At 45.2% G+C, this 19,301-nt stretch overlaps 1 protein-coding gene across 1 annotated transcript in view; it reads right to left on the bottom strand.

Annotated features, from left to right (window-relative positions):
- Positions 1 to 19,301, bottom strand: part of LOC129853306 (neurogenic locus notch homolog protein 1-like) — a 57,896-nt gene that overhangs the window by 35,429 nt on the left and 3,166 nt on the right. The window contains exons 3-6 of the mRNA XM_055919199.1: positions 4,908 to 5,170; positions 2,376 to 2,714; positions 826 to 948; positions 271 to 504 (exon numbers count right to left, since the gene is read on the bottom strand). Coding sequence (XP_055775174.1) covers positions 271 to 504; positions 826 to 948; positions 2,376 to 2,714; positions 4,908 to 5,170 — 959 coding nt within the window. The remainder of the gene's footprint in view (positions 1 to 270; positions 505 to 825; positions 949 to 2,375; positions 2,715 to 4,907; positions 5,171 to 19,301) is intronic.

Raw genomic sequence — 19,301 nt, 5'->3', positions numbered from 1 at the left:
GAGACCTTGATAGGCGTTACAGTTATTTACTTCGTCAAAGTTATTTATTTAGTTATTGCTTTTCAACCTTGTAATAACTAGCTATAGTAAATACAGTGAGAGTATGTGTGCTGCTGGCACTATAAAAGGAAAGGCTACCAATTTACTATCACTGTTGTAAATACACAGATTCAGCATAAAATGGTGGGAGATAGACAAGTATAAAAAGCTCAGGGTCAGAACAATTCAAAAACAAGGAGAAATGCAGAAGACCAAAGTGCTTTGGCTGACCTGTGCGACCATGGGAACACTCGCAGAAGAAGGACGCCACACGGTCATGGCAGATGGCACCCTGATAGCAGGCGGCATTGGCACAGTCGTCAATATTCTCTCCACAGTCATCACCCGTCCACCCGTTGACACACACACACTGGTAGGCACCGTAGATGTTGTGGCACGTTCCACCGTTCTGGCACGCATTGGGCATCAGTTGGCACTCGTCAACGTCCTCTGTACAGAACTGGCCTATAGGGGAGAACATGGAGGAAATGCACTTGTCAACAGGGCACCGTGCACCCAAATGGGTCAACGAGAGCCAACGAGAGCCAACGAGAGCCAACGATGAATAATAATGAAAAGAAAGGGGACTTCCACTGTAGAGTTCAGAGTAGGGTCAAAGTTATCCCATAAAGACTGATGCAGGGTGATACAGTATATATTTGTATTCACCTCATGACCTAGGTTAGGATTGGTGGGTTAGTAATCTGATCCTAGATCTGTATTAATGAGCAACTTCTACCAGGAGTGTAGAGAAGAGTGGGTGGGCGAGGGGTACTGTATGGTTACCTGTGAATTCTGGTTTGCATTGGCAGTTATAGGTGTTAACTCCGTCCACACAGGTTCCTCCATTGTGACACTCGTGTCCTGGACAGTCGTCAATGTTAGTGTCACAGTTCTGACCCGAGAAACCTGGAGAGGACAGGACATCAGGTTAAATACACACATATTACACACTGTTGTTTTTCATCTCAACAGAAGGGATCATGTTAGATTTTCATGAATAAAGAGGGAATATCAAGGAAACCTATTGGATATCTAAATATTTTTGTCTCTTTGGATCATTCTCTTTGCTTTTCCTAGTTAAAGAATGCCTGGTTGGTGTCTTTCAAAACAAGGGAAGTGAAACTCTTTTACAGTTAATGCGGTCAACGGCCTCCTTCTTCAGAGGGTAATGAATGGCAGCGGTGGCAACCCTCCATGAGTATGTGGCAGTCAGAAAAACAGCCAGCCACACCACAGCTACCCTTCCTGCCCTGGCATTACACAACACACCACCACACTATTGTTTGTCACCCTGACTGCAGAAGAAAAAGACAGGGACATTTAATAGGCAATACTGCCAATTTTGTGCGAGTAGAATCTGAGCATCATTGGATTGTTGACAATGAGAGTACTTGTCTTGATTCATAATATAAATGATTTTTCTTTGGTACTGAAGTTACTGTGAGAACCATCCAAAATAGTGTGCAAGGCACAAAGACAGTGGTATGGCGCTTGCTAGGAGCTCAGTGGAGGTCTGTCTATCCCAGCCTGGCTTTAGAGCAGGGCGGAAGTGGTGACGTGATGGGTGGGGAGCAGGGAGAGGGGAGAGAAGATGACAAGTCCTGGTAACCCTGCCTATAGGACTAGCAGGCTCAATTTTGCTTTGAGAATGTTGTCTCTCCGCCATTTCCTCACAATAAGGCCCAATGCTTTCCTGCTCACACACACACACGCACACAGCACTGTGGAGCCACTACAAACAGCTCTCACACACACAGCACTATGGAGCCACTACAAACAGCTCTCACACACACACATGCACACGCACACAGCACTGTGGAGCCACTACAAACAGCTCTCACACACACACATGCAAACGCACACAGCACTGTGGAGCCACTACAAACAGCTCTCACACACACACATGCACACGCACACAGCACTGTGGAGCCACTACAAACAGCTCTCACACACACAGCACTATGGAGCCACTGCACAGTTTCCACCTCCTGCACTCACATCATGACCAGCCACTAGACAACAGAGAATAGTACTGCTAGTTTAATTCACAGTGGTTTTGGATGTTTGATTGAGTCAAGATGGCTTGAAGTGGGTAGACTGGCGGAGAAAACACTTAGCTGCCCCTAAGTGGAAACGGATGCACAAGTTGAAAGTTCGTACAGGATCAAATCCTAACTTTATATAATCTCACATAACTAAAACTTTTTCATAGTTGAATGGACTGATTGTAAATGGTTCGGGATACAAGCGCCTGCTAAATGACTAAAAAGTAATGTAAATGTAGGCTTCTGCTCATAGTGGATCAGACGGGACCACATTAAACAGAGCAGTACCTGGCACACAGGAGCATTCGTATGTGGTGTCTCCCTTCTGGACGCAGGTGGCCCCGTTGTGGCAGGGGGAGGGGTTGCAGGGTAGGTAGCGGATATCACAGTGCTTGCCTGTGTACTCCTGGGGACACTGGCAGCGGTAGGTGCCCACCTCGTTCACACACACCCCTCCGTTCTGGCAGGGCGAGGGGTTCTGGGCACATTCATTGACATCCTGCTTGCAGGTCTGACCGTAGAAGAAGGGGGTGCAGGAACAGATGTAGTGGGACTCGAAGGGGGTGCAATGCCCGCCGTTGGCACAGGGGTTAGAGGCACAGGGGTCTGCCTCCTGGCACTGCTTACCTGGAGGAGACAGACACTCATCTTGTAAATAAAGGATGAGACATTTAATAAATTCACGATTTTAACTTTATTTACATTAGGGCTCTCACAATAAAATATTATCACGATACTTAGGTGCCGATACAATATGTATTGCGATTCTCACAATTTTATATGTATTGCGATTCTCACAATTTTATATGTATTGTGATTCGATACTGTGGTTTTATTGTGATTTGATGTTCCAAACATATTGCTCACCATATGTCTGCTGCAGACAGACAAGAGCTGTGAGAAAACTAGTTTCGATCAGTCATGGAAATAAAAATGCTGAAAACAAATTTGCTCCCTATTTCAAAAGAAGATGGAGAACAAGCTACAAAGGACAAATACTGGAGTTTTGGTGCAGGTACAGCCAACTAGCACAACAATTATTTTGCGATATTGTCAAAACGATTCGATTTATCGTCAAAAATAATATCACGAGATGTAACTGCATCGATTTTTCGCTCATCACTAATTTAATGGCCAAAGGTTTTGAGAATGACACAATGTTAATTTTCACAAAGTTTGCTGCTTCAGTGTCATTAGATATTTTTGTCAGATAAGGCTTTTATTGACAATTACATGAAGTTGATGCAAAGAGTCAATATTTGCAGTGTTGACCCTTCTTTTTCAAGACCTCTGCAATCAGCCCTGGCATGCTGTCAATTAACTTCTGGGCCACATCCTGACTGATGGCAGCACATTCTTGCATAATCAATGCTTGGAGTTTGTCTGAATTTGTAGGTTTTTGTTTGTCCACCCGTCTCTTGAGGATTGACCACAAGTTCTCATTGGGATTAAGGTCTGGGGAGTTTCCTGGCCATGGACCCAAAAGATCGATGTTTTGTTCCCCGAGACACTTAGTTATCACTTTTGCCTTATGGCAAGGGGCTCCATCATGCTGGAAAAGGCATTGTTCGTCACCAAACTGTTCTTGGATGGTTGGGAGAAGTTGCTCTCGGAGGATGTGTTGGTACCATTCTTTATTCTTGGCTTTAGGCAAAATTGTGAGTGAGCCCACTCCCTTGGCTGAGAAGCAACCCCACACATGAATGGTCTCAGGATGCTTTACTGTTGGCATGACACAGGACTGATGGTAGCGCTCACCTTGTCTTCTCCGGGCAAGCTTTTTTCCGAATGCCCCAAACAATCGGAAAGGGGATTCATCAGAGAAAATGACTTTACCCCAGTCCTCAGCAGTCCAATCCCTGTACCTTTTTGCAGAATATCAGTCTGTCCCTGATGTTTTTCCTGGAGAGAAGTTGCTTCTTTGCTGCCCTTCTTGACACCAGGCCATCATCCAAAAGTCTTTGCCTCACTGTGCGTGCAGATGCACACACACCTGCCTGCTGCCATTCCTGAGCAAGCTCTGTACTGGTGGTGCCCCGATCCCGCAGCTGAATCAACTTTAGGAGACGGTCCTGGCGCTTGCTGGACTTTCTTGGGCGCCCTGAAGCCTTCTACACAACAATTGAACTGCTCTCCTTGAAGCTCTTGATGATCCGATAAATGGTTGATTTAGGTGCAATCTTACTGGCAGCAATATCCTTGCCTGTGAAGCTCTTTTTGTGCAAAGCAATGATGACGGCACATGTTTCCTTGCAGGTAGCCATGATTGACAGAGGAAGAACAATGATTCCAAGCACCACCCTCCTTTTGAAGCTTCCAGTCTGTTATTCGAACTCAATCAGCATGACAGAGTGATCTCCAGCCTTGTCCTCGTCAACACTCACACCTGTGTTAATGAGAGAATCACTGACATGATGTCAGCTGGTCCTTTTGTGGCAGGGCTGAAAAGCAGTGGAAATGTTTTTGGGGGATTCAGTTCATTTGCATGGCAAAGAGGGACTTTGCAATTAATTGCAATTCATCTGATCACTCTCCATAATATTCCTGAGTATATGCAAATTGCCATCATGTAAACTGAGGCAGCAGACTTTGTGAAAATAACTATTTGTGTCATTCTCAACTTTTGGCCACGACTGTACATACATAGCTGCTTGTATTTTAAGGAAAATAATGCCCTACGGTTAGTTGTAACCATGGTCAGTTTACATTTTTCAATGAACAGAAGACCAGTGAGTAATGCTATTTGTCACTACTAGAGTATGCAGCTTTTCCTTCCGGTATTCTGACAACAGTGTGAGTAGTAAATATGACAGTGTTCACCTGACCAGCCAGGGGGACATCTACACTTGTACTCTCTGAGGTTGACCAGATCGCAGGTGCCACCATTCCGGCAGGGAGAGCTGAGACAAGCGTTGTCGATTGGCGTCAAACACAGGCGGTCCGTGAAGCCCGGTTGGCAGAAACACGTGGAGTCCACTGAGTTCCCACGGGGTACAGTGTGACACGAGCCGCCATTTTTACATGGAGAGGAGATGCAAGGGTCCCGGTGCTGACACTTGCTCCCTACGAATCCATCCCGACACCTGCAGAGAGAGCGAGAGAGAGAGAGAGAGAGAGAGAGAGAGAGAGAGAGAGAGAGAGAGAACAAGAACAGTTGGAGAGAAAGAGAGAGGGCAAGAACAGTTGGAGAGAAAGAGAGCGAAAGAAGATTCATGAAGGAGGTGTGAGTGAGAGGAAATTAAAAGAAGACCGAATGAAGGACCAGAAAAAGTGAGTGTGAGAGAGAGCAGGGATGAGCCAGATAGAAAGGAGAGCAAGGATGAGCCAGATAGAAAGGAGAGCAGGGATGAGCCAGATAGAAAGGAGAGCAGGGATGAGCCAGATAGAAAGGAGAGCAGGGATGAGCCAGATAGAAAGGAGAGCAGGGATGAGCCAGACAGAAAGGAGAGCAGGGATGAGCCAGATAGAAAGGAGAGCAGGGATGAGCCAGATAGAAAGGAGAGCAGGACGGAGGGAAGAAGGAACAGAAAGGAGAAGGTTTAACAGCTCAATGCACACTCTCAACTTGGAGGCAATTAAGGGTTTAGGGAAAGTTGTATTCAACAGGTGAGGACTTACAACAACAAAACACTTTCTTTTTTTTCAAGTCAACACGAGTCAAGCATGTGTGGCTATTGCAATGCCACCTGTCTTCTTCTGTTAGATAGGTATAAGATGTGGGAAAGCAGGAAGGGTGGAAGCAAATACCTAGTTGGCTTCCACTTGACTGCTTTCACCTGTTTTCAGAGGTCAGTGCAAACAAGGACGGGAAGCCACTTTAGGCAGTTGAGATTTTCCTACTGTGTCCTCATCAATATAAATCTCCAGCAGCCTGGGAAACAGCCTCAGCCTGATACTAACTAAGTAAGTAAGTAACGAACTAACTAGTCCCTGCTCACTGTGAAAGACACCCAGAGGGCTCAGACAGGAGGATGTTTTCTCTCTTTCTGTCCTGACCACTGTTTCAACAACACGGCAACATAGCCATGAGAACTATGCAGAAAAACCGCACATTTGCCTTTTCACTGTCGTCCTCTCAGACAATGTGTTAGGCCATAAACCACAGCAACTCCAGGACATGGGGGCAGGGGGTGGGACTGCAAACGGTTCCCAGAGAGGAGGGGGAGAGAGAGAGAGAGAGGCAGAGAGAGAGAAAGAGGGAAAGAGGGAGAGGAGAGAGAGGAGGAGGCGCTGGAGGGAGAGAGAGAGAGAGACAGAGCGAGAAAGAGGGAGAAAGGGAGAGTGAGTGGGACAGCGGCTGTCAGGTCAGTGGGGATGGATTCACACATTTACTATTACAATGAGAGGGCTTGGAGAGTCCCCAGAAGCTACGCAAAGTACACTCCCAACCAAGGGCCACACAGCGTGCACACAGAGCATGCACACACACACATGCACGTGCGCACTGCACATACACACCCACACAATCACACAGGTGGCCAGAGAGGTTAGTGGGGTCAGTGAGGTGATCAGGGAGGTTACCAACTGTTCCACAGATCAGTCATGTCAGAGTCAGATGAAAGAGACAACCCACCACCTTCAGTTTGGAACCTCACTGCTTCAACATGCTCCTATTTGTCTTCCAGAGGGTTTCTGTACTGTTTCCCACAGGGCTGAAGGGTGGGGGTTGGTCATTATGGATAGACTAACTCCATTCATCAATAGTACACAATAACATTGAGCTGGACTCTGACAATAATGGTAATCCAGTCTCATTTTTTGACATAAAAAGTTGTCCACCATGGCGCCTATCAACAGCTCTTAGCAAGAAATATGCTCCACTCCACTCCTTTTTTCAGTGCCCTAAGGACAAGACAGTGTCTATACCAGTCTTTAAACTCAGAGGTAACATCATGGATACTTAAAAGCAGTGTGACCCCACCTCAACTCTCTCTCTCTCTGAGACAAGGGACACAGAGAGAGCACTGTAAACTCTATCATGAACCACACAGACACTTTTGATATCAGTCATTCTCCTAGCGAAGCTTTCACTAATTCCTTGTCAATTCCCCCAAGGCAAAACATGAAAACAATTCCCAAACAAGAGTCCTTCCTATTGGAGGTTGTTGCGTTTTTGTTTTATAGTTGCAACTAGGATTGCATTTATTTAAATATATAATACCTGTTGATTACAGCTACTGTGTGTCATTGATTACATAGTGTTACGGCTCAGCAACATTTTAATATCGTTAAAAGTTCTCACTCCAAAATACCATGATAGAATTGTCTATTACTATTAGCCATGGGGGGCTGGCTAAATCACATCCCCAGACATTCCCAGGGGGCCGTTGGATGTGTGAGCGAGAAGACTGGGGGCCTGGGGCCAAGCAGAGGCCCCCTGTGGGGACAGACATGTGTTTAGACAGGGTTCCTCTCTCACAGGATTAGGGTGACCAGGGAAAGAAAACATCACATGCTAGGCTGGCCGCTAGCTACACAAACATTAAGGGTCCGATGGCATGTCACTCTATGCTAGGCTGAGCAACCTTTCCAGTCACTGGGATAAACCATGGAATCACCCTCTTTGGTTACAATGAGCATGTTTGTTAGGAAGTTTTTTTCTACAGAGATAGAAAAGGCCATCTACCAAAGTCCCATCACTGCCATATACTATCTTAGGACTATTCTAAATCACTCATCTAAACATGGTCCTGTTTATTTTGCTGTGGAGAGAACAATTCATCCTCAGTTCATCCTTATTCTCTATAGGTTCTGTTCTGCTTTCATTTTTCAGATAATTCAAATCATTTGCTCTCTTTTTTAATTATGACAGAGATGTATAAGAATGCAGAAGCATTCCGCCAGGCAGCAATGCAGTTCTGAAATAGTGGGAGTCTATATGGCAACCCGGGTCTCCCATAGAGGGGGACAGCGCAGACACAGTGGGTGCCTGGTTCTAGGGTCGTGAGGCTGGGCATGCGTTGCTCTCTGGGCCATCGTTCCCAAAAGGCTGCAGCCAGGGAGCAGGTGTGCATGTTAATGAGGAGACGGCAGCTGCTGCCTAACCACCACTCACTCACCCTCCCTCCCTCTCCCTCCCTGTTTCTGCGCCCTCTGTGCCCATCTTCTTCCCGCCGTACCTCCATCCCCCGTCCCCAGGAGAATAGCTAGAGCCTGGGCTGCGGGTGTCTGAATGCCCCCCTACTCCCCAGCCCTGGAGGGGGATAGGAGGCCCCATTGTTTCTCCTCCCCATTCAGACCTGACCATAGGCAGGCCAGGTTGGGCCAGGAGCCTCCAAGTTGAGAGTGTGCATTGAGCTGTTAAACCTTCCCCTTTCTGTTCCTTCTTCCCTCCGTCCTGCTCTCCTTTCTATCTGGCTCATCCCTGCTCTCCTTTCTATCTGGCTCATCCCTGCTCTCCTTTCTATCTGGCTCACCCCTGCTCTCCTTTCTATCTGGCTCATCCCTGCTCTCCTTTCTATCTGGCTCATCCCTGCTCTCCTTTCTATCTGGCTCATCCCTGCTCTCCTTTCTATCTGGCTCATCCCTGCTCTCCTTTCTATCTGGCTCATCCCTGCTCTCTCTCACACTCACTTTTTCTGTTCCTTCATTCGGTCTTCTTTTAATTTCCTCTCACTCACACCTCCTTCATGAATCTTCTTTCGCTCTCTTTCTCTCCAACTGTTCTTGCCCTCTATCTTTCTCTCCAACTGTTCTTGCCCTCTCTCTTTCTCTCCAACTGTTCTTGTTCTTGCTCTCTCTCTCTCTCTCTCTCTCTCTCTCTCTATCTCTCTCTCTCTCTCTCTCTTTTCATGGCATCCATAGGGTTGTCTGGTTTTGTAAGCCACCATATTAGGATTTATGAGTCTCTCTCAACTGGGTCTTTGCTCCAAAGTCCTCAAATTCTGAGTCTGTTTGTTGCTTTTCAATGGTCAACCATGTTGGGGGGGAGGGGGGGGGGGGGGGGGGGGGGGGGCGACAAGTGAAAGGGGATCCTAAAAGTGGAATTTTAAAAACAAACCCCAAACACACTTGAAAGATGCAGAGAGACACAAACAAAAGCTGTCTGAAAGAAAGGAAATTGGAACTGGTTTTGGAGGGGGGACTGAGGAGGTTGCTGGTTTGGAAGGAATGTTGGTGTTTACTATAAAAAAGCTTTCCCCGTCTCCTGAACCTCTTGACTGCAGTCCTCAATGGAGGCTTCTGGCAACCTCACTTTACAGGGCTCCACAAAACCTCACACCAGGTTTGAAACGGGGCCCAGACCTGCGCGTCCACACAAACATAGCAACGTCTCTCACACATGCACTCCTACACACACACACACATACACAAAGGCCTAGAGAGCTGCCGTTTCTTACAACACAGCCCCCTGTCTCACACAGGGGCTTCAAAGACAAATACATAAAGCACCCTCCCCCCTGCCTCGGTCCACGTGGCCCCGCTGCTCAATCACACTGTAGCATTGCCATTTGCACAGTCAACCTCAACGCGCGCTATCCAAGAATGCTAAAAGTTCTCTCTTTATCTTGGCGAGAAGTCGACAAATACGCTGTCAGCACAAAATACGTTTTACAGGACACACACGGCTAACCGTCTTAATGCCTCACACACACTATAAAAGGGCAAAACAAAAGACACTCAACTAACTCTTTTATGGAGTCTTTAGTTTGCACCACTCAGAACAAACAGTGAAAGGCAGCTGCTGCTGCTGCTACAACAGACTCCTGGCTGCGTCATCTAGAGCTCGCTAATCTCAACAGCAGGTAAACTTTCTGCTCCAAAGTTAAATAAAGAAGAGCTGAAAAGAGGAGAGGAGTCAGAAGCTGTTTAAATATCAGGTGTGCGGCAGGCCGGAGTGGGGTTGCATAACAGGAGAACAGGAGGATCTCTATTCAGGCTGATGCTGTTGTTGTTATCCTTTCACTGTTGTGCCTCCCTCCCTCTCTGCTCCAGTAGCCTCAATTGTCCTGCTGGGATTTATTTTCTTCCTGGCCACCAGTAGCCCGTGGCAACAGATCTCTCCCTCTGTGCGCGTGTGTGTGTCATTGATGCAGTGTGCATCAGGCGGCTTAGGATCAGCCCAGGTCGGCAGCAGATGTTGTCATGACTCCTGACCTCGGGAGCAGACACCACTCTGGGGGTTTCCCCACTGTTGGGCCAATCTGCCATCTGTCACTCTCTGAAGTCGCTATGCACAGAAAGGCACTGCGGCTTTGAAGACAGACGGGCACGCAGGCGTACATATGCACACACAAGCGTATAAACACACACACACACACACAGAGGCGTACAGGCTCCAGTCTCCCACTTGCCTGCTGTTGTCGCCTACCTCTGGACCTATCAGGGCTGTGCTTTGTTTCAATAGATCCTATGACAGCCATGAAGCCCCTCTATGTTACCCATTCTACAGTATCGTACTGTAGTTTATCTAGAGGGGAAAACAGACCAAGCAGACAAACGGGAGTTAGCAGAGTGGCTGTCCTATCGCATCTGAACCCCAAACATCGGCCGTCACTCTCTATTCATTTCCTAACAATTCTACATGTTGAATGCTTGAATCGCCAACTTGGTCGACCCCCAACAGGTGATGTACTGCGCAGGGCGGATGTTTTGGTTGGTCTGTCGGTGGCGTAAGAGAAAAGGAACACTTAAACTGTTCTAATTTCATTTCATAACAACACCACATATTACTTGAACCTCTTCTTCTTCAGATTTCAACACAGTGTATTAAGTGACAAACTGTTTCTGGCACTAAACTGCCTTCAGCCTGGAGTCAAACTGTGCCAGGAACATTCTATTCCCCTGTATCACTTCTCTCCACTCTCTTTTCCAGGCAGTTTGGTGTCTGTGCCTCTGCTAAAGTATCCTTTCAGTCGCTTTCAAACTAGGGATTTCATGGCTAATTAGGGGTAAGACAGTACTTCTTCTCATAGATTATGCATGTATGAAATACACATTGATACATCCAGTCCAAAGTGGGAGGTTTAAAAAAGTTTTTAAAACTTTAAAGGTCCTCATCACTCCATCCAGAAGAAAGGCATTAGCTTGTGTTTTATGTTCTCTTTGTGGAAAGTATCCTGTGTGAGTATGTGTGTGAAAGATCATAGAACACCTGCCACTGTAAGGCACAAGTCTTCTGTTTAGAGTTGAATGGCAAAACCACAAGTAATCATGGGTATTATGGAGCGTGCTGCCTTGTGGATAATGTAAGTCCCTTTCAGTTGTTCTGTTATGATCCACAGACAGGTGGTCGGGTTCAAATACACCAATTGAGGAAATGTTCCTCTAAAATGTTCTGTCCTGCCCTGCTACACATGCACAACTGAGTGGCTGTCACTCATATTAGCCGGTGATCAAAGTTGATGTGATTTTTCTTGGCATGTGTCACCCGTCCGGTACAAATATCTCTAATCCTGCGTTGAAGTTCCCCAACATCAAGTCACTACAATCAGTCAGAACAGAACAGAATAGAACAGTTAGAGGGTCAGCTCAGCCTCTTTCTCTCCACTGAGGTATGTGCTAAAGGGAAGCTGACACCGCCCCCGGCGGCTTATGAAAGGACAGGGTAAAACCATTAGAATTAAATCACTTTTTCACAGCACCCCTTTTGATTTGAACGAAACCTTCCATACATACAGTATTTGCCCAGTGTAGAAGTGGTCAGAAAGTGACTTTTTGGACCTGAATGCCAAAACGTTCAAGAGATAAAAGGTGCTCAAAGTTGACCCATTTTGCATACCCCACCATACCATGAGATATCCATGTCTTCATCACTGGAAAAGATCAACGGTTGAGATTGATACTTAAAAGCTTACAAACAGGGTTTTCAAACTATTTTATCATTTCTGGTGGGAAAAAATCTTTCCAGTGATTGTATGGTGGGGTATGCAAAATAGGACAACTTTGAGCACCTTAATCTCCTGAATGTTTTGGCATTCAGGTCCAAAAAGTCACTTTATGACCACTTCTTCCATGGGAAAAAACATCTATGGAAAGTGTTGTTTAAATAAAAAGGGATGCTGTCAAAAAGTGATTCAAAATGGATTTACCCCACAGGGCCCTGTGTGATGATATGATCACATGCAATACAGCACCTTTTCTTTCCCCAGTCCTTTCCTGTTTTCTGAATGAAAGGATGGGTGGTGGGGGGGGGACTAAGAGTCAGGGACTCATCTGCCCCGAAACAAACAGAGGATGTATTGAAGCATCCCTGGCCAGAGACAAGGGCCGCTTTCATTCATGATGATACTGTAGTCAGTCACCACCACACCACACATGCCAGGGAATTAATTGGCCTGCTTCTTATTTAACTTCAGTCAGGGAGAGTTTTAACACACACGTAGCTAGGCAATCTAGCTAGCTATTCTGAAGGGAATTCAATAAAGCCTGGACAGAAACTTGAGAGATTGATTATCTGAGGTTATATCAGTTCCAGGTCTTTGAATACAGTGCCTGCAGAATATAATCTGTCATAGAAGCCTCTGCCTCAGGCGCTAACTGGAGTATTTCTGTCTGTCTGAAGGAAGGGTTACTGGCTGTTACTGAAGAATACTTATTTCACCAGCCAGGCTCATAGACAGGCAGCGCTCCAATTACTGAAGCCTCAATTTAGATGACATCCTCACAAGCTGGAGACGCTGCTGTGACATATTGGAGTGGCCGGAGGGAGACAGGCTGTTACTGCAGATTACTTATCTCATCAGGCAAAGTAGTGCACTACATAGGAAATAGGGTCCATGGGTCCTGGTCAAAAGTAGTGCACTACATAGGGATTAGGGTCCCATTTTGGACACACATAGAGTGATTAGGTATATCTACAGTACAGGACAGGTTGGTGAGTGACATATTGCCCAATATGCCCCAGCCCAGTTTCATCCATACCACATCACCTCCAAATCTTCCCTCTCCAGTGAGGGACTAAGCCCTCCTTTGAAGTACAAGAGATCACGTGACTCACTGTATCAATGGCCTGTCAAAAAAACGAAGTCGTTTTGAGCAGTCTCTTCTGTTTGCCTGCCGACTGACTGAGGTATGTGAACTCTGGGCATGGAAGCCCTCTCCAGACCATCGATCGCTCATCTCTCTGTCTGAGGCTCGGAGGCTAAACCCCTTGATTCTAGCCATCCCAGATAAGGTTTCATATTTTCTAGGTATTTTACAAATGTTCCATCCCGAGAATAAATCACTTTTCTCCCGGGTAACACGGAATTTCTCGCCCAAACCAGAAGTGTCATTCTAACGCATAAGTATTTCTGGATTTGATTAGAGCTTTGATCAACATGAAAATTCAGACCTGATGAGCCATACATTAAAGACATTTTATGAGACAAACCTAAAAAAGCCCAAATGATTGTGTTGTTATCCAATACATAGCCTCTGATATAAAGACTAGCACCACAGATGCACAACAGAAACACTTAAAAGCCCAAAGATGTAGCTATGCTCTCCTGGGTAAATAAATGAAACAAGCTCCAGTAAGCTAATATTTTTGAGAGTGGACTGTATTAACTTACTGTATTATACTGTAGCATATGGAATGGAATTACGCACCGATAAATCCATAAAGAATTTCAATAAGCATTTTTCTATGGCTGGCCACCCCTACCCTGGTCAACAGCCCTGCCCCCCCTACAGCAACTTGCCCAAGCCTCCCCCTTTTTCCGTCAAATCCAGATAGCTGATGTTCAGAAAGAGCTGCAAAATCTGGACCCCTACAAGTCAGCAGGGATAGACAATCTGGACCCTCTCTTCCTAAAATTATCAGCCGAAATTGTTGCAACCCCTATTACTAGCCTGTTCAACCTCTCTTTCGTATCGTCTGAGATTCCCATAGATTGGGAAGCTGCCGCGGTCATCCCCCTCTTCAAAGGGGGAAACACTCTAGATCCAAACTGCTACAAACCTATATCTATCCTACCCTGCCTTTCTAAGGTCTTCGAAAGCCAAGTTAACAAACAGATCACCGACCATTTTGAATCCCACCGTACTTTCTACGCTATGCAATCTGGTTTCAGAGCTGGTCATGGGTGCACCTCAGCCACGCTCAAGGTCCTAAACAATATCGATAAGAGACAATACCGTGCAGCCGTATTCATAAACCTGGCCAAGGCTTTCGACTCTGTCAATCACCACATTCTTATCGGCAGACTCAACAGCCTTGGTTTCTCAAATGACTGCCTCGCCTGGTTCACCAACTACTTCTCAGACAGAGTTCAGTGTGTCAAATCGGAGGACCTGTTGTCCAGACCTCTGGCAGTCTCTATGAGGGTGCAATAGGGTTCAATTCTCGGGCCAACTCTTTTCTCTGTACACATCAATGATGCTGCTGGTGAGTCTCTGATCCACCTCTACGCAGACGACACCATTCTGTATACTTCTGGCCTTTCGTTGGACACTGTGTTAACTAACCTCCAGATGAGCTTCAATGTCATACAACTCTCTTTCCATGGCCTCCAACTGCTCGTAAATGCAAGTAAAACTAAATGCATGCTCTTCAACCAATCGTTATCAACACCTGCCCGCCTGTCCAGCATCACTACTCTGGACGGTTCTGACTTAGAATATGTGGACATCTACAAATACCTATGTGTCTGGTTAGACTGTAAACTCTCCTTCCAGTCTCATATTAAGCATCTCCAATCCAAAATTAAATCTAGAATCAGCTTCCTATTTCGCAACAAAGCATCCTTCACTCATGCTGCCAAACATACCCTAGTAAAACTGACTATCCTACCGATCCTTGACTTCGGCGATGTCATTTACAAAATAGCCTCCAACACTCTACTTAGCAAATTGGATGCAGTCTACCACAGTGCCATCCATTTTGTCACCAAAGCCCCATATACTACCCACCACTGCGACTTGTATGCTCTCGTTGGCTGGCCCTCGCTACATATTCGTCGCCAAACCCACTGGCTCCAGGTCATCTATATACCCCACCTTATCTCAGCTCACTGGTCACCATAGCAGCACCCACCTGCAGCACGCGCTCCGGCAGGTATATTTCACTGGTCACCCCCAAAGCCAATTCCTGCTTTGGCCGCCTTTCCTTCCAGTTCTCTGCTGCCAATGACTGGAACAAATTGCAAAAATCCCTGAAGCTGGAGACTCATATCTCCCTCACTAACTTTAAGCACCAGCTGTCAGAGCAGCTCACAGATCACTGCACCTGTACATAACCCATCTTGTAAATAGCCCATCCAACTACCTCATCCCCACTCTGTATTTATTTAGTTTTGCTCCTTTGCACCCCAGTATCTCTACTTGCACATTCATCTTCTGCACATCTATCACTCCAGTATTTAACTGCTAAATTGTAATTACTTCGCCACTATGGCCTATTTATTGCATTACCTCCCTTATCTTACCTCTTTTGCACACACTGTATATTAACTTTTTTTCTATTGTGTTATTGACTGTATGTTTGTTTATTACATGTGTAACTCTGTGTTGCTGTTTGTGTTGCATTGCTTTGCTTTATCTTGGTCAGGTCGCAGTTGTAAATGAGAACTTGTTCTCAACTAGCCTACCTGGTTAAATACAGGTGAAATTGAAAAAAATTATTACATGAAGGCCTGATTCACAAAATCTCCTCTGAACAGTTGATGTTGAAATGTGTCTGTTACTTGAACTCAGTGAAACATTTATTTGTGCTGTAATTTCTGAAGCTGGCAACTCTCATGAACTTATCCTCTGCAGCAGAGGTAACTCTGGGTATTCCTTTCCTGTGGCGGTCCTCATGAGAGCCAGTTTCATTATAGCGCTTGATGGTTTTTGCGACTGCACTTGAAGAAACTTTCAAAGTTCTTGAAATGTTCCTCATTGACTGACCTTCAAATCAAATGTATTTATATAGCCCTTCTTACATCAGCTGATATCTCAAAGTGCTGTACAGAACCCCAGCCTAAAACCCCAAACAGCAAGCAATGCAGGTGTAGAAGCACGGTGGCTAGGAAAAACTCCCTCGAAAGGCCAAAACCTAGGAAGAAACCTAGAGAGGAACCAGGCTATTAGGGGTGGCCAGTCCTCTTCTGGCTGTGCCGGCTGGAGACTATAACAGAACATGGCCAAGATGTTCAAATGTTCATAAATGACCAGCATGGTCAAATAGTAATAATCACATTAGTTGTCGCGGGTGCCAGAAGTCAGAACCTCAGGAGTAAATGTCAGTTGGCTTTTCATAGCCGATAATTGAGAGTATCTCTACCGCTAATGCTGTCTCTAGAGAGTTGAAAACAGCAGGTCTGGGACAGGTAGCGCGTCCGGTGAACAGGTCATATCTTAAAGTAATGATGGACGGTCATTTCTCTTTGCTTTTTTGTGCTGTTCTTGCCATAATATGGACTTGGTCTTTTATCAAATAGGCTATCTTCTGTATACCACCCCTACCTTGTCACAACACAACTGATTGGCTCAAATGCATAAAGAAGGAAAGAAATTCCACAAATTAACTTTTAACAAGGCACACCTGTCAATTGAAATGCATTCCAGGTGACTACCTCATGAAGCTGGTTCAGAGAATGCCAAGAGTGTGCAAAGCTGTCATCAAGGCAATGGGTGGCTACTTTGAACAATCTCACATTTGTTTATCACTTTCTTAGTTACCACATGATTCCATATGTGTTATTTCATAGTTTTGATGTCTTCACTATTATTCTACAGTGTAGAAAATAGTAAATATAAAGAAAAACCCTTGAATCAGTAGGTGTGTCCAAACGTTTGACCTTTACTGTATATATATCTTGAACATGATTATCTATTTTGTATGCAATTTGAAGGGAATTGATGGAGAGAGATAAAGACCGCGAGAGAGTGCTCACATGCACACTGATTTAAAGCAACGATTCGAGTGATAGGCTGTTTTAAAACTCTGCAGCTGCAATAAATACAAATAAAAACATCTTTACAATTAAAAATTGAGGTGACCCCCCAAAAACCAGATGGATATGTGTAAATTAGATGAGCATTCAGTTCATATATTACTGTAGCATAGGCTATGCTGCAGCAATGTAGGCCTACCTGTCATGAGAAAAAGTTACCATGATGAGATGATACATGCATTGTAAGCTGCGCTCCATACTGAGAAGCGCTGTCTGTCCCCACCCTGAGCGTTGATGATTGATCATACAGAGAGCAGAGAGAAGGCCGTAGAGAATCAGATTTAGACATCGCATATCATTTAGCAGTTTCATTTCACGTCATAATGTTCATAGAAATAACTTATTCGAATTGACTGGTTTCTCGCCGTTAAATCCCACAGCCTTGCCAGGATCGTGGATCATATCTCTCTCTCCTGGCTCTGCTTGGCCCTACACTGCACTGCTTTCTGTTACTGTCATGTCCTCCTGCTAGATGAAAGGCCTCCTTCAAGGCCTCAGAGATAAACTACCCTGGCCTGCCCTGATCCCGGTGGCTCTCATTCGCCAGTCCAGATATGAGGTTGGGCAGCGGTACTCATGGAATGTAAAGTAGGCATCCCTGCAGTACTGTATAAAACTGAAGGATTGGATGGCACTTGACCTGGGAATCCCACTTGTCTTGACCTCAGAGTGACATGGTTTTATTTGAGGTTAAGGAACATTGTAATCCTGTTAGGAATGGAAACATGGCAGTGGAAAGACACTTTCTGTCTGCTCAGGAAGGAGTTTCATGGAGACCATCATAGAATGTAGCTCATATCATTCAGTGGGTTAGACAGGCTGTAACACAGACAGACACCACCACACCTCACCACACCCAACTCTCTCTCTGTGAGCATCTCATTAAACCTCCAACATAAGGCCTTTGGTATACAGTAAAGCAGGGCGATATGGGGAAAAAATCCATATTGTCATAAATTGCTTGAATTGATGCGATAACGATAAATAGAACAATACGTTTATAACATTAATGTGCACCACAGTCTTTTACAATTAACCTTTAAACTACTACAACTAGTTTGATGGTTGTAGCTACCAACTGTCCCATTAGTCCATCCAGGCATTCACTTATACTGTATTATTTTCCCACAACGCTCACAACATTTGTCAACAATTCAGTAGGACCTGCCACACAATTCTTCCATTTTGAAAAGACACTGGTGAGAAATGCATGTTGAAGATTCAATTGTTATGGAAAGAAACTAGCGCTGTTAACATTAGGCCACAGTATTAGTATTAGATCAATCTGATAGGGTGCACTTGGCTTTCTCCGTCAAATGTTCCCGTTTCAGGCACTTTTTCACATCACTGCACTGTTTAAAGTTTGTCACAACCCTGTTTAAAGGCCCAGTGCAGTCAAAATTAAGTTTCCTGTGTTTTATATCATATTGTACAACAACTGAAATGAACATTGTAAAAGTGTGAAAACATTGGATCAGTGTTATTTCCTGATAGTTGCTGGTTGAAAATACAATCTACACAGGACCTTCTAATGAGTAGGTTTGCATGGGCGGGAGTTTCGGCTTTCCATGGTGACATCGCCATGTGTTAAATTGGTTAATAGACCAATAAGAAAGAGAGTTTCAAGCCTCTCTGCCAATAACAGCTAGTTTTCAGTTTTCTCCCTCCCCACTCAGACCACTCCCAGACAGTCCTTGCAAAATTGGTGGACAAAAAAATGTTGGGCTAAAAAGCTATTTGTGCCCATTTTAATGGAAATCTTTTACAGCAAGGCACTTGATTGTTTCCTAGAAATTATTTGATATTGATATAAAAATGGCTGCATTGGGCCTTTAAAATTTGTCCAAACATACTGTATATCCATAAACAAACAGCATTTCCAGCAATGAACACTAGAGAAGACACAACCTCTGCCTGCACATTTCAGACACATTGTGGGATTGTCAACTCTTGTTACTACGTAATAATAATTAAAAAAATAAGCATAGTATACAAAATTAGGCCTAGTAAAAAACTCCATCCCTCTCAAAAAAACATGGTGCTCCATCACAATCTCCATGTTTAACTAAAAGAGTCTGAGGACAGTGAGATGCACAATGATGGCTATGTGGCCCAACAAGAGGGTTCTGCCAGACAGAATTAAGATGTGGCCAAGAGCCAAAATGGCTGCCTGGGCATGCAGGAGCCAAGTGCCGATCCGGCCGGCCTGATTGAGCTGCCGCACCAGCCCAGCTTTACCACACTCCACTGCAGCTCAGTAAGACGACACTGGCACTCCAATGGCACGCCACGCTGGAAACAGAGCCAATGTTCAGGTAGCCTTAATGGAACAGGGGGTAAGAGGGTTCAGCGG

Source organism: Salvelinus fontinalis, chromosome 4 (assembly GCF_029448725.1).
Source record: "Salvelinus fontinalis isolate EN_2023a chromosome 4, ASM2944872v1, whole genome shotgun sequence".
NCBI classification, from domain to species: domain Eukaryota; kingdom Metazoa; phylum Chordata; class Actinopteri; order Salmoniformes; family Salmonidae; genus Salvelinus; species Salvelinus fontinalis.
The sequence above is the reverse complement of the archived record's forward strand: the minus strand, read 5'-3'. Positions and strand labels throughout refer to the sequence as shown.